Here is a 15,589-nt window from a genome sequence, read left to right as displayed (position 1 = left end):
ATCATATAAAAAAAATTACAAAATAGGAAAATTATTGACATGTTGATTTGCCTATAGATTGGTTGTTTGTAAACTTTCACACGATTTCAATATTAATTATTCGATGATCCATCAAAATGCCATTAAATATGAACCGCTGTAATTTCATACTGTTAAATATTAAATTTACATCAAAATTTATCATTTTTCATATATATATATAATGTACACAAGGTCAAGGGATTCTTTTTTTTTTTTTTTTTTTTTTTTTTTTTTTTTTGAAAATTTGGTAGCGGCTACCAAATGATTACAGCATATATGAAACAGCTCCTAAACCCAACTTAGAAATACAAACTTCTTTGACCTCAACTTGTTCCCTAGCCTATTCCTTCTCTAATTCTTGCTCCTGTACAATATTTCAACCAAAGTTGTGCCTCCTCTATGATCTGATGTACCAGAATGATAGCAGGCTTGCACTTATCAGAGAATATCTTGTTATTTCTCTGCTTCCACAAGTTCCATAGCGTGCACATAAACAAAGCTGCCCATTCCTTCCTTTCCACGGCTGCTCCCCGACTTAATTTTTCCCATGATTTGTCCCATGTTTGCTGCACTGAGTTGCCAACAGTGAGCATCTCTGTTCCCTTAGAACTTGATATTCCTCTCCAAACCATCATTGCATCAAGGTCAAGGGATTCATTGACAATAAAGTTCTTTAATGGTTGTTAAAATAATTTATAATTTTAAAATCGGATTGGTGAAATGAACTATTCTTGTTGCTAAAGAAAATTAAGAAATGACAACACTTGTGATAGAGGTCTATTTTTTCTAATACCACTAGTATTGGTGCATTACAAAATTAACTTTTTGTTTCAGAAAAAAAATCTAAAAATGTATTCCCAATTTAAAAAAATTATAATATTATGTTTCGTACTAAATTAATGTTCTGAGATTATTACTAAATTTTGCCTATCCTTATAAATAACTTGCACTTTTTTTTCTGTTTTGCCAAACAAGCCTTATGAATTCAAAAGTTTGATAAGCAATATCTCATAAAAATTATGTCCAACTTGGTGTGAAAATATCATAGATGTTGAAACTTAAATCAGAAATTTCAAAGTTTAATTGTCATATGTAATGTTATAAAGTTGAGGGGTTAAACTGATAATTTTATATCTAAATAAAGAGGTGCCCAGACACATTGTGGCAAAAAAGCTCGTAGCTCGTGGATCGATCGTGACTCGTATCTGACTTGCTCGCTAACAACTCGTTCGTTAGTGGACCGAGCTGTTAACGAGCCAGCTCATCACTAGCTCGATCCAAAATTAACAAGTTTGAGCTGGCGAGCCAGCTCGGTCCAAATATAAATTTGTGAATTTTTATGAATTTGTGTGAATTTAATATGCATGAATTTATTTTGTGAACAATGTTTATATAATTTGAAGATTTAGTATTTTAATATGTATGAATTTAGTTACAAACTTAATTTATGGTAGTTGATTTCATAATACATTATCTAATATATTTGGGTTTTTGGCCCACGAGCTTTCACTAGCTGGCTCGGCTCGCTCGTTGCCAAAACAAGCGAGCCACGAGCCACCTTTTCAACTCGGATTCGGATGTTGGCTCGCTCATGGCTCGCTCGTTGCCAAAACAAGCGAGCCATGAGCTTAATCTAGCTTAGACTGAGCCGGCTCGCTGCTAGCCCTACCCAGACCTCTGTTTCACTTCGGATATTTCGCTGAATAACAATTAATATCTCATTAATATTCATTCTCTAATTATTTGTTCTCTTAAAAGTAACAATTCTGGATTATGTAGTGTCTTATACAATAAAGACAGATGCGGATCCATAAGGTTCCGGGGGCAACTTCCTCTCTGGATTTTGAGTTTTAGTGGAGATCTATCGGCTTCGACTGACTTTGTTTCTCTTTGAAATTTTTTTGACCCCTCTGGATGTTTGATTTGTAATTCAGATTAAATTTAGGGTTAAAATTAAAATAAATTGTTGAATTTTGATTAATAATTAGAATTATAAGTTAAAGCATCAGAAATTACAACTTAAAGCATAATTTTTTTAATTGAGTACCCAATTAATTAATGGATTTAAATCCGATTCGATATTTTTTTATCACCTCTGATGAAAAGCCTGAATCCGCCTTTGAATAAAGATGTAGTACGTTAAAGAAAAGGTATTTCGGACACTATCCGAATAATAATATTTTAACTTACTTTATTTTGACATAATTTTTTAAACTATCCAAATTTTGTAAAGAATTAATCTCAATAATATAATTTAGAACACGTTATGTGTGCCTATTTGTATTTAGAATCAGTCTGAGAGAAGTGATACAATTAAAAAGAAACTGACACATATCTTGTCGATATCATAAGAGATGATGGATCTTATAGAATAGCAATGATAAATTTATAGCACACATAATCGATATCATTATCATAGACGTACGCACGGAAGATGCATAATATAATCTAACAGTTAATATTTTGCATAGAGAAGAATATAATATTCTTTGTAATTGAAGTGGATTAAGTCGCTTGTGCTAGCAGCTAGTAGTTTTTTTTTTTTTTTTTTTTTAAAAATTGACTGATGCAGCCAAGGTTAGATTTGATCTAGGAAAAGTTTTTAAATAACATCATAGATACTACACAAAAAGCCCAATAAAAAGGGCTATGCTTGCTACATCTCTTAACAGTATAGGGTATGTTTGGTTGGAGTAATAATATGCTATTTTTGAGTTTGACTATTCTAATAAAACAAATGACAAAAGAGCTACTATAGATATTCTTATTTTACAACTAAACATATCCATATTTGCCACAATCTGCTTTCTTCTATTATTCTACTTACCAGTGTTCTAATCGGCACCTCTTCTCCTCTGAATTTTTTTTTTTTTTTTTTTCCATTTTTCCAAATTTGCCAAGAAACTCATATAACGAAAGACGCCCACTTACGCTCAATTTTCTCAACTAAAGGCATGAAAGTCTTCCTTTTTAGGTTCAAAGGCATACCGAGATAACAAACCAGCCGGGAATATATATAGTTCCATTGCATGATCTGTAGTTTAATTATAGTATTTAAAAATGCGAATATTTTATCTTATCTTGAATTGCACACTGACGACCACACCGGTCAAAAGAGCTGGTCATACGTTCTCATATTATTTTATTTTATTCATCGTCGGTATCATTAGCAAATATTTAATTTGAAATTTGAATTGGAGATGCTTGAGCCTCAAGTCTCATTCCTAGCTCCCATTTTGTGGGCAGTTAATTAGTTCCTCATCTTCTATCGTCCCTATGGCTATGGATACCCCTTTCAAGGTAATATAATCCCCCCCCCCCCCTTCTCTCTATATCTAAACTTCTCAATCAATTAACAACCTCGGAACTTTTTATTAATAAAAATGACAAATTTAACTATTTATTTGACAGCTGATTCTGGGTTCATCGTCCCCTGCTCGCCGAGAAATACTAGCAGAAATGGGCTACCTTACTGTCATGGTTTGTTAATCTTTCTAATTTTGATTTCTGCGTTAATTTGTTGTTTTGATGATTACATATTTATTAATTAATTAATTAGAACCCAGACATAGACGAGAAAGTGATACGCAGAGAGAAACCAGAGGATCTTGTCATGGCCTTGGCACAGGCTAAGGTACGTAAACAAAGAAACTAAGATGTGTATATATATATTTTCCATTTTTTGTGAAATTTAATCTTTTCTTGGTCAATTTTTCGTTATTGTCATGCTATCGCTATTATAATACAAAAGTTATTGATTTTTGGACCACATGCAAATGTCATGAATATGTAAATTTTCTTTGTGGTTTATATATGCACCCTCATATTAATTTCAAATTGTTTATGTACTCATTTTCAAATTTAAACGTCTCAAAATTTAAATTCGATACAATTTGAAAATCATCCATCCATCGAAAGACTTAAAGTTTAAATGGTTTAAATTTTATTTATTTATAATAAATTTTATATATAGTCTCTCTTTTTTGTATGGTGAATTGGAAGTCATAATACCGAAATTTTTTAAAATACCATTTTTGGAAAAAAAAAAAAAAACCAAAAAACCATCGTTTCTTAAAAATTTCAAATCTAACATGGCCTCAACTAGGGGATGCGGCCCCAGGAAGGAGGCCTCGTCTAGGGGCAGCCCCCCTTTTTTTCAGATGAGATTTTATTTATTTGGGTTTTTGTTATATGTTATGTTTTAATTGTTTTAACTTTTATTATGTTTCATTTGTTTTGGTTTCTGCAAATAACAACAAAGTGGGATTTATTTTTGTTTTAAATGTCGTTTTATTGGGGGAAAAAAGTGAAGAAGCCATAAATAGAACAATATCATGCTAATGTTATCATGATTACAATAAAAATACGTCTAACAAACATGAGATAAACAATATTCTTGAAAATATCTCTTGAAAAAAATCCAATACAACTAAAAATTTAATTGGTTAAATACCTCATCAAATAAGAAAAACCCAAATAAATAAAAAAAACCTTATCTGAAAAAAAGGGGGGCCGCATTTTCTAGACGAGGCTCCTTGACTGGGGCCGCATCCCTCTAGTTGAGGCTCCAGTAAAAGGGGCTACATTTTCTAGTTGAGGCCATGGTAGATTTGAAATTTTTCAGAAATGATGGTCTTTTAGTTTTATTTTTTGAGAAAATGATATATTTAAAAACTTCGGATCATAATATGTAGGCGGAGGCAATTATAGGGAAGCTTCATGCCAAGTGCCTTTCCAAGAAAAAAGTGGAAGGTGAACCCACCCTTTTGATCACTTCTGACCAAGTATGTTTTCTTTTAATTCTTTAATTTGACCTTCATCCATTCTCATATATTGAGCCTAGAAATTGTGCAAACATTTGAAAATGATAAATTAAACATTAATTTGACTCATATATTATAAAAAAATTAATGAATGGTTTTAAGAAGATATTTTTTTATATATATAGAGAGAGAGATGGGCTATGGTGCATTGCAATGCATGAACCCTCTTATGCATTGCACTATAAATCATGGATTTAAAGTCCAAATGACCAATCCGAACCGTTCATCTTGTTCTTCATATTAATATGTGCTTGGGTACCAAATTTTACATTTTTTGGAATTTTTTTACTATTTATTAAGCAATTTTGAAAGTCGCTGATCTGATGGTGCAGAAAATTTTACTGTTTTTACTGTTCAAAGCAAAACAGCAATTTTAAAAAATGCTTAATAAATAGTAAAAAAATTCCAAAAAATGTAAAATTTTGTCTCCAAGCACATTTCAATATGGATTAAACATCTAACGGTTCGGATTGGTCGTTTGGACTTTAAATCCATGATTATAGTGCAATGCATAAGGGGGTTCATGCATTGCAATGCACCATAGCCCATCTCTCTCTCTCTCTCTCTCTATATATATATATATATATTGCTCATCAATCATCATAACTCATAAATAAATAAAACATTTAACAAAAGAAAAGGATAAAACATTAAACATATAATATAGTCATAAAACAAAGGATGGTTCAATTGATACACATTTCTCTAATAGTTTATATTCTAAATTTTAGCAAGAAAAAGTTTGCCATGGGTTTTTGTTTTATTTTTAAAATAATGCATTGATGTCGAAAATTAAGAAAACAGAAATAGAGTTTGTAATGTACCAAATTAAGAATTAAAAAAAACCACCGGCCTATTGTGATTATTTGCATGTTCACCTTTTAACCTTTTAATCTTGTACAAAATAAACTGAAAGTTTTAAATTTTTTGACTTAAATAAACTACTTAAAATATAAACAAGATCAACAATCTGCATTTATAATTTAAAATTTAAAATTTTATTAATAAGAAAAAAATAAAGTTGTGATTATGATCAAACATAAACAAATATAGGTATTGAATCTCTCTAAAAAAAATGAAAGAATCATATTAATAAAATGTTGAAAATGTTTTATTTTTCGCCCTTTCTTGTAGGTCATGGTGAACAGAGGAATGATAAGAGAGAAACCGATCGACGAGGAAGAAGCTCGAGAATTTATCACAGGTTTAGATTATATTAGCATATTATGAACTCTTTGAAACCGGTTGAGATACAGGGGCGGAGGTAGTAAGAAATAATGGGGGTCAATTAATTCTTATTTTTTTCAAAAATTTTATGTTTATACCCGATTTTCTATATAGTTTAGAGTAAAATGTTGTGGGTATTGTAAAATTGATCTCATTGGCAGTATGAGAATTTTATATAATTGAATCCCATTTATGAGGACCTCGTAGTCAGAAAGTCTGACTCCGCCTCTGCTGATATATATGTGTGCGCGTGTGTGTTTCAGCTGTTTTAACCTACAACAAACGGGTGAATATGAGTGTCATTATGTGGTTGCTAATTAACTGGTAAAATAGGTTATTCTGGTAATTTTGCTACGGCCGTTGGATATGTTCTTGTCACAAATCTCAAGACTGGAGTTCAGAGGGGTGGATGGGATAAGCCTGAGGTACTAAAATTATTATCTGTACACTTTTGCAAATTAATCCCATAAAATTAAATAATTACTATTGCAATAAGCGAATTCCACATACTGTTCCTCTGTGCAGATTCATTTCCATGAAATACCGGATGACGTCATCAAGAGAGTGGTACTTGCATCTTTTTTTAGGATAAAAAATATAAAAAAAAAATTATACCTATATTTCCTTGTTAAATTTATAATATAATATTCACTCTTTTCAATTTCAAAACTGACAAATTTATTTAATTTATTATCTTTTTATTAAAACTCATTTTAAATTTATGAACTTTCCATTTTATCCTTTATTAAAAAAAAAATCTCTGGCAGTTGAGAGATATATTATTTACTTATATTTTATTTCTCCTGTAAAAAAATAATACAATTAATAATATAAGAAATTAATGATGCTTATTTTTGTCAGATGAAGGTGAGAGAGATAATAAATGTTGCAGGGGGATTTAGAATGGAGCATCCATTAGCTGCTCCATATGTGAAAGAAGTGGTGAGTCTTGATTAAGTTTCTTAATCATGTTATTAGTCTGGTTAAAATGTTTTATTGTTTTTGTGTCTCAATTGTAGCTCACATATTTATTTTTATTTTCAAAATTCAAACAGTTGATTCGAACCACTCGATATGGTCTTCATTTCAAAATGTATTTGAAGACCAAATTTTATATTTTTGGATTTTCTTTTTACTATTTTTTTAGATTGCTACAAAATCATAGTTTGGGTGGTCCAGAATCTTATGAAAATAATAATTTTGTACCAATTTACAAAAATAGTAATTTTTTTTCAAAAAAATATAAAATTTGGTCTCCAAGAATTTTTATAATATGGAGATTATGTTGAGCAATTCAAATCAACTATTTGGAATTCAAAAGCAAAAAATAAAGATTATGTTGAGCATTCTTGGGACATTAAAAAATATGGCATTTTAACTCTAATCTTATATTATACTGAGTTATGGACAATTAATTAAATTAGGGTAAATTTCTCTAGAGGTTACTAAACTTTGTTCTTTATCACGAATTGGTCAATCAAATTTGATTCGTCCTTCCATAGCTATCTAACTTTTACTTTGTTATAATCAAGTCATTTTATAATTTTTCCGTCCAAAATATTAACAGAATATTCTCATTCCGTCCAAAATATAATGGAATATGCTCATTCCTTCCAAAATTTTAACGGAATATGCTCATTCAGTCTAAAATACTAACAGAAAGGTTATATTTTATTAAGTTTTTGAATGGAAAAGGTTATATGGTGACTTGATTGGGAATCGGAACAAATTAAAAATTCACTAGCTATGAAGGGACAAATCAAACTCGAGTGACTAATTCGCAACAAAGAATAAAATTTAGTGACCTCTAGCGAAATTTATCTATTAAGTTAATATAGCTCCTAGTTTAAGCTGAACTGTGTTTTGTTGCCTTTTCCTTGGTTTTACATGTTCAGATTGGAGCAATGGATAGTGTCATGGGGCTACCCAAACAACTCACCAAAAGGCTCTAGAGGAGACATGTGCTTAGCATTTTTTATTCATTTTATTATTAGTTATTAATTTATTATCAATCAATTGAGAAGGATTTCGCACTAGTCAATAATTTTTAATGTGTCATTAAATGTCAAGATTTATTTTTTCACAATTGTATATTGAAATTTAAACTGATGATCCTATTAAATTTCATGTAAAATTTTATGTTTTATAATTTATACTAGATTAATACATTAATGTATCAAAATAAATTTATTACAGTTACAGTTAGCTATGTTTGTTTGTTCATATTATGAATTCTTGATCTTGTTCTAAAATAACTTAAAAATATTATTAAATTCTATATGAAAGCCCAATTTGTTTAAAACCCAAATCAGGAACCAATATCCACAAAATGTAGAACAAATAAAATACATAATTTTGATTTGCTATAGTGACTATTTTAATGCAAATACAGATGTCAAATTAAATGAAATGGCTCAATCACAATCAAATATCATATATTAAAATTAATCAGATCGAGTGATGCAACAAGCAAATAATGCAATAAAATCATATTTCAAATATGCAGAATGAACATCATAAATTATTGAATTATAAATCTTAAAAAAACGCTTAATACAATCATGTAAGCATCAAAAGCTGAGAACACACAAAGTAGCACTTGAAAGATGACTTAGAAACCGTTTTTCTTGTTTTCGTCCTTTTCATTATTTTTGTACACTTCACATACAAATGATGCGCCAAATATCTCCTATTATTTTTCTAGGGGGAATTTCACGTATACCCCTCAAAAACTTCAAAATTATGTATTTCCCACTATGAAGTTTGAAATTACGTATTTTCCCCTCTAAAGTTTAAAATCTCACAAATTTACCCATTTTATTGTATTTTATATTAAAACTCATTATAAAATTTTAAAATACCCATTTCACCCTTTATTAAAAACATATAAACCCCATCAAACTCAAATTTAAATCCAACAGTTCCTCTACTGTTCAAATTGCTTTTCGATATTGTCACACCCCGCGGCCACGGGATGCGACAGTCTCCCGCCGTAAGCATACAACGCCGTGTATGCTTACAAGGCTACTCACATTTCAAACCAAACAACAAGCAATTCAAACAAGTTTCTAATATATATATCAGAGTACACAGTCTGGTCAGCATATAATACAACAAAAGTATCTCATCCGGATACCAACCACGAGGCCTACCCTAAATCTATACAACAAAAGATATCTAGGGTCATATACTGGTAAGCTACTAAGGCCTACTACTCTCGTGCCTCTCCGGAATCAGTCGCACCAATACCTGTAAAATAACGGGGAAGGTGGGGGTGAGAATAAATTCTCAGTGCGAATTTGCCACATTTGAATTATTGGACTTGCAATCAAACTCTATACTCAATAATGAAACCCAAACAACAACAATGCAAACAGTTATATAAGAAAACATAAATAACAGAATGCCACTACTTGACAACAGTTAATCAACCTGAAACACAGTTTACGGAATTTCCAAGATGAATCTCAAACACAACATATATTTTGGCTTAACTCGATTCCTAACTCAGTTCAGTAGGGCTTGTAGCAATTACAGATGTTCTTTCGAGCTGAACCTTTATCAAACCCACATCTGTAGGGTTACTGACACCTACAGATGGCCAACCGCTGGACCCTTTATCTGACACCCATCTGCAACCGCTTGGCTTAACAGTTTATTAAGGTCTGGTTCAAATCATGTAAAGAAAATCCACTTTAGAATCGTTTCCAATATTCGTCATATTCAATCGACCGTTCAAATGCATTAACACGTAGGAAAATGCTACCGAGCCATAGACGTTACACAAGTCAACCACGATTTCCAATCACACATCTCATAACATAATCACCCTCCCTCGTCCCAACCGGTACTGGGAATATCGAGGGCCGTTCACCTAAGGCCATTTAGGATCCTGGGAATCCAAGTCAGCATACAGCCCGACTTGGCAAATTAATTGGATCCAAGTGCTTAACTTCGTAAATCCATTCACACACATATCAATTCCACTCGTGGTGACTTTAAATCAAAATCAGATCACAATAGATCGACATAACCTATAACCATACCAGTATGCAAATCATTCAATTCAGATCAATTCGAGTTTAATTTGATTGGGCTATGCAAATGCTCTACACAATTCAGTGATGCAATCAATGATATTCAACATGACAAACGAATATGCAGTTTAATTCCTGAAAATAAAGTATCAAACAAGTCCAAGAATCCCGCACCTTAGTATGACGAGCGTACCGCTTAATTTAAGGATCGGACGTCTCGTATTGTCTCGCAAGTTCTTGCTCGACCGAGCCTACACCTATATTATACGTATACTTGGTTTAATTTGGATTCAGTGGTCCATACGTTTACTTAGGGTTTGTACAGTCCTAAATCAATTCTTATGTTTTGGTATCGATTCTTTTCGGTTCTTTCTTTCTTACCAAAATCTCACATAACGGTACACAATTCCATCTAGGCCCTCTAGCCTTATACTATTTCACTTTGGTAACCATCAATCACCGTTTCACTACTTTGGTTCTCGGATCAATTCGATTCACCATTTGGTTAACCCTAATTTGGTCAAAACCTCAAATCAGCCGTTAAATGTTCTAAAAATTCACGATCAGGAGGCAACCCTACCGATTACAAGTCTAATTGGTCGGGTTAAACAAATCAAATCACGATTATGCCAACTTTCAATTTTGGCACGAAACCCTAGAAATCAGATTTCATAAATCGGAAGAAATCGGGAAAAAGAATGACAAACAAACTAGTAAGAAGTGTAGAGGAACTAGTCCTCGAGCAATTCGAGCACAAATCTCGGGTTTAAAACGAGAATCCGAGAAATCGAGAAAATTCGAGGTTTCGAAAGTAAAAAGGAGAGAAAGAAATACCAAATAGAAGGGTTCTGAGAGATCCTCGGCTGCTTTCTCGGTTCCAAACTCGATTTCTCGCAACAATCGGGAGTCTGAACGAAACGGAAACTCACGGGATCTTTTCCTTCTCTCTTGGACGAATTTCACTTAGAAATGGGGAATGGTGGAAGAGAGAGAGAGAGAGAAGGTTTAATTTGGGTTTTAGGGTTAAAATTACCCTGAATGCGGATTAGCCAATCCGCACTGCGGGTTACCTAATCCGCACTCGAGACTTAGTCGGTTGTCAGCCGAATCCAGGAAAAGTCCGAGCCTACTGCGGATGAACCTGATCCGCACTGCGGTTCAACCTCATCCGCACTCACTACTTAGCCGATTTCAGGAAAATTCAGTGCAATACAGAAATTCATGAGTGCGGCTAAACTAATCCGCACTGCGGATCCCTCACCCGCACTCACTACTTAGTCATATTTTTGTCAAAATTCCAGAAAAATCCTGAGCCACTGCGGATGAGGTTGATCCGCACTGCGGTCAATCTAATCCGCACTGAGCCCATAAGGTTCCGAAATCTCGAAATTTCGACGCGGTTTCAATTCACAATTAACTTACTTATTTAGGGGAACCTTAATTAAGGTTTAAACTTCCATTTTATTAACATGATTTATCGATTCTTTCTTTTAAATCATTCGAATTTAATTGTAAAAAAATTTCATAACGTAACAGATATGTGAGCGCAAGATCAGCACGAATCTTGATGTGAACAAGCACGCATATTGAAACGATGTGCACATATCTTAACGCGATGCGCGAGGATCAAGATTGCTTTAAGATTCGTGCAGCTAGATCAGCACAAATATTGAAGCGCTACACACAAATCTTAACGCAATGAACGAGGATTGAACGGTAGAGGAACCATTTAGATTTAAATTTGAGTTTGATGGGCTTTATATGCTGTTGATAAAGGGTAAAATGGGTATTTTAAAATTTTAGAATGAGTTTTAATATAAAAATATAATAAAATGGATAAATTTGTAAGTTTTTGAAGTTTAGAGAGAGGAATATGTAATTTCAAATTTTAGAGGAGAAATACGTAATTTTAAAGTTTTTGAGGGGTATACATGAACTTCCTCCATTTTTGTAATATTATCCTCATCGATCATGTCTTGTTAAATGTGTCATGTTGTGTTAGAACAAGACATGCTATAATGTACTGTATACTTACTCATACGTACTAATACGTATATCCAACGAGAAAAGTGCATGTTTGATACCAATCAAATTCAAATTTTAGTTCGACGAGGCAGCGTTTCCGTCTGATCTATTTCAAAATGTATGTGCACTTGATTCTCGAATATTGAAGCAGACACACACATATATCAAAGCCGCACACATACATTTTGAAGCGGATCAGACGAAAGTACCACCTGTTATGCTAAATGCACCTCTAATTGAACAAAAACTGAAATTAAATTGCAATTGAAAGTAAATAGATGAGTTTAGAGAAATTTGACAAGCGGGATGTTAACGGAGTTCTGCAAAACAAAGGCCTACGTCTCCGGAGCTTCGCAACCTTGAGTGGTGCGTCTTTCTATTACCCAATACAAAAGAATTACAACTTGTGAACCGTTGAGCCTTTACACACCAAGCGGGAAGTCAAACGGCCAACTCAAAGAGATGAGAACAAGGTCTCTTAGTTCAAGTTACTCAAGAGAAACACTCAATAGATCACTCTAACCTAATCTAATTTGAGATTAGTGAAGTGTGTTTGAGGTTGTTTGAGGGATTTTGAAGTTTTAAGCTCTCACAACAATGGAGTAGGCTAAGTTCTCAGAAAATCGCTTTTTAGAAGATTAGAGTCAGCTGAGATCATGTGGGAAGAAAGTCAAATCACCTATTTATAGAGTCAGCTCAAAAATGAGCTGTTTGACATAAAATGTTACCAACGTTTTAGTTCAAAGTGCGATTTTTAGGTTTAAATTTTCTGACAGCTCAGCAAAACGTTATAACATTATGTAACGTTTTAGCCTGTAAAAACTTGATCAAAATAGATGCTCTTTGAAGCTTAAATTTAATTAAAACGTTACAACGTTTTGTATAAACGTTGAAACGTTTAAATTTGAATTTTAATCTTTGGTACAGCTGTACTTAACATTCTGACATCCATAAAACGTTACAACGTTTCAAGTTGTTACTGTACAGCTGTGCTTCAGTAGTTTTGTAACTATTAAAACGTTACAACGTTTATATAACGTTATGTTACGTTACGAAATTTTTACAATTAAATTGAAATGATTTAAAAGGAAGAACCGATAAATTGTGTTAATAAAATGGAAGTTTAAACCTTAATTAAGGTTTCCCTAAATAAGTAAGTTAATTGTGAATTGAAACCGCGTCGAAATTTCGAGATTTCGGAACCTTATGGGCTCAGTGCGGATTAGATTGACCGCAGTGCGGATCAACCTCATCCGCAGTGGCTCAGGATTTTTCTGGAATTTTGACAAAAATATGACTAAGTAGTGAGTGCGGGTGAGGGATCCGCAGTGCGGATTAGTTTAGCCGCACTCATGAATTTCTGTATTGCACTGAATTTTCCTGAAATCGGCTAAGTAGTGAGTGCGGATGAGGTTGAACCGCAGTGCGGATCAGGTTCATCCGCAGTAGGCTCGGACTTTTCCTGGATTCGGCTGACAACCGACTAAGTCTCGAGTGCGGATTAGGTAACCCGCAGTGCGGATTGGCTAATCCGCATTCAGGGTAATTTTAACCCTAAAACCCAAATTAAACCTTCTCTCTCTCTCACTTCACCATTATCCCCATTTCTAAGTTATTTTCGGTTAAGAGAGAAGGAAAAGATCCCGTGAGTTTCCGGTTCTTCCAGACTCCCGATTGTTGCGAGAAATCGAGTTTGAAACCGAGAAAGCAGCCGAGGATCTCTCATAACCCTTCTATTTGGTATTTCTTTCTCTCCTTTTTACTTTCGAAACCTCGAATTTTCTCGATTTCTCAGATTCTCGTTTTAAACCCGAGATTTGTGCTCGAATTGCTCGAGGACTAGTTCCTCTACACTTCTTACTAGTTTGTTTGTCATTCTTTTTCCCGATTTCTTCCGATTTATGAAATCTGATTTCTAGGGTTTCGTGCCAAAATTGAAAGTTGGCCTAATCGTGATTTGATTTGCTTAACCCGACCAATTAGACTTGTAATCGGTAGGGTTGCCTCCTGATCGTGAATTTCTAGAACATTTAACGACTGATTTGAGAGTTTGACCAAATTAGGGTTAACCAAACGGTAAATTGAAATGAACCGAGAACCAAAGTAGTAAAGCGGTGATTGATGGTTACCAAAGTGACATAGTATAAGGCTAGAGGGCCTAGAAGGAATTGTGTACCGTTTGGTGAGATTTTGGTAAGAAAGAAAGAACCGAAAAGAATCGATACCAAACCATGAGAACTGATTTAGGACTGTACCAGCCCTAAGTAAACGTATAGACCACTGAACCCGAATTAAACCAAGTATACGTATGATATAGGTGTAGGCTCGGTCGAGCAAGAACTTGCGAGACCATACGAGACGTCCGATCCTTAGCTTAAGCGGTACGCTCGTCAAACAGGTGCGGGATTCTTGGACTTGTTTGATACTTTATTTTCAGGAATTAAACTGTTTATTCGTTTGTCATGTTGAATGATTAATTGTTGCATACTTTGGAATTCATACTGCATATTGATTCTTGCATAAAGGAGAATGATTGAATTGTTTTAGTTAAGGTTGATTTGCATGTTGGTACGGTTATTAATTGTTTAGTTCTATGAATTGTGCTTGTTGTGAATGAATCTGCCAGGCCGACCTGTTTAGGTGGCTGGATAAGGTAACGGTGACCTATCCGTTGACCTGTGTTTATGAATTTGCCAGGCCGACCTGTTTAGGTGGCTGGATAAGGTGACGCTGCTGACTTATGCGTTGACCTGTGAGAATTTGTCAGACCGACCTGTTTAGGTGGCTGGATAAGGTGACGCTGCTGACTTATGCGTTGACCTGTTAGAATTTGCCAGACCGACCTGTTTAGGTGGCTGGATAAGGTGACGCTGCTGACTTATGCGTTGACCTGTTATGATTTTGCGAGACTGACCTATATGTGTGGCTTTGATAAATATATTTGTTGAGATTAAGCAAAGTTGACCTGTATAGGTAACTTTGATTTCCGTGTGTTGCATTGTGTCAAGTTGACCTGTATTGGTGACTTGTAACCGGACCTTAGGAAATGGTTAAGCCAAACAGCAATTGCAGATGGGTGTCTGATAAAGGGTCCAGCGGTTGGCCATCTGTAGGCGTCTGTAACCCTACAGATGTGGGTTTGATAACGGTTCAGCTCGAGAGAACATTTGTAATTGCTACAAGCCCAATTGAACTGAGTTAGGAATCGAGTTAAGCCAAAATATATGTTGTGTTTGAAATTCATCTTGGAAATTCCGTAAACTGTGTTTCAGGTTGATTAACTGTTGTCGAGTAGTGGCATTCTGTTATTTATGTTTCTTATATAACTGTTGCATTGTTATTGTTTGGGTTTCATATTTGAATATAGAGTTTGATTGCAAGTCCAATAATTCAAATGTGGCAAATTTTCGCACTGAGAATTTATTCTCACCCCCACCTTCCCCGTTATGTTACAGG

At 33.8% G+C, this 15,589-nt stretch overlaps 1 protein-coding gene across 1 annotated transcript; it reads left to right on the top strand.

Moving 5' to 3' along the window:
* Positions 1-3,297: 3,297 nt before the first annotated feature.
* On the top strand, positions 3,298-8,194 carry LOC144565581 (uncharacterized). Its single transcript, XM_078315373.1, has 9 exons — positions 3,298-3,321; positions 3,433-3,501; positions 3,581-3,655; positions 4,716-4,805; positions 5,979-6,048; positions 6,405-6,496; positions 6,597-6,638; positions 6,933-7,013; positions 7,967-8,194. The coding sequence occupies exons 1-9, from the start codon at positions 3,298-3,300 to the stop codon at positions 8,021-8,023; spliced, it is 600 nt and encodes a 199-aa protein (XP_078171499.1). The 3' UTR covers positions 8,024-8,194.
* The last annotated feature ends 7,395 nt before the right edge of the window (positions 8,195-15,589 follow it).

This window comes from Carex rostrata, chromosome 14 (assembly GCF_964058835.1).
Source record: "Carex rostrata chromosome 14, lpCarRost1.2, whole genome shotgun sequence".
In the NCBI taxonomy this organism is placed as follows: domain Eukaryota; kingdom Viridiplantae; phylum Streptophyta; class Magnoliopsida; order Poales; family Cyperaceae; genus Carex; species Carex rostrata.
Note: the sequence above shows the minus strand (reverse complement) of the source record. Positions and strands in the feature narration are given on the sequence as shown.

What these genes read in the sequence shown, in the direction of transcription:
- LOC144565581 (XM_078315373.1), top strand. Translation starts at nt 3,298, where the DNA reads ATGGCTATGGATACCCCTTTCAAG. An exon ending in CTATGGATACCCCTTTCAAG is followed by an intron (nt 3,322 to 3,432) that starts GTAATATAATCC and finishes TTTATTTGACAG; the next exon opens with CTGATTCTGGGTTCATCGTC. An exon ending in GTGGATGGGATAAGCCTGAG is followed by an intron (nt 6,497 to 6,596) that starts GTACTAAAATTA and finishes TCCTCTGTGCAG; the next exon opens with ATTCATTTCCATGAAATACC.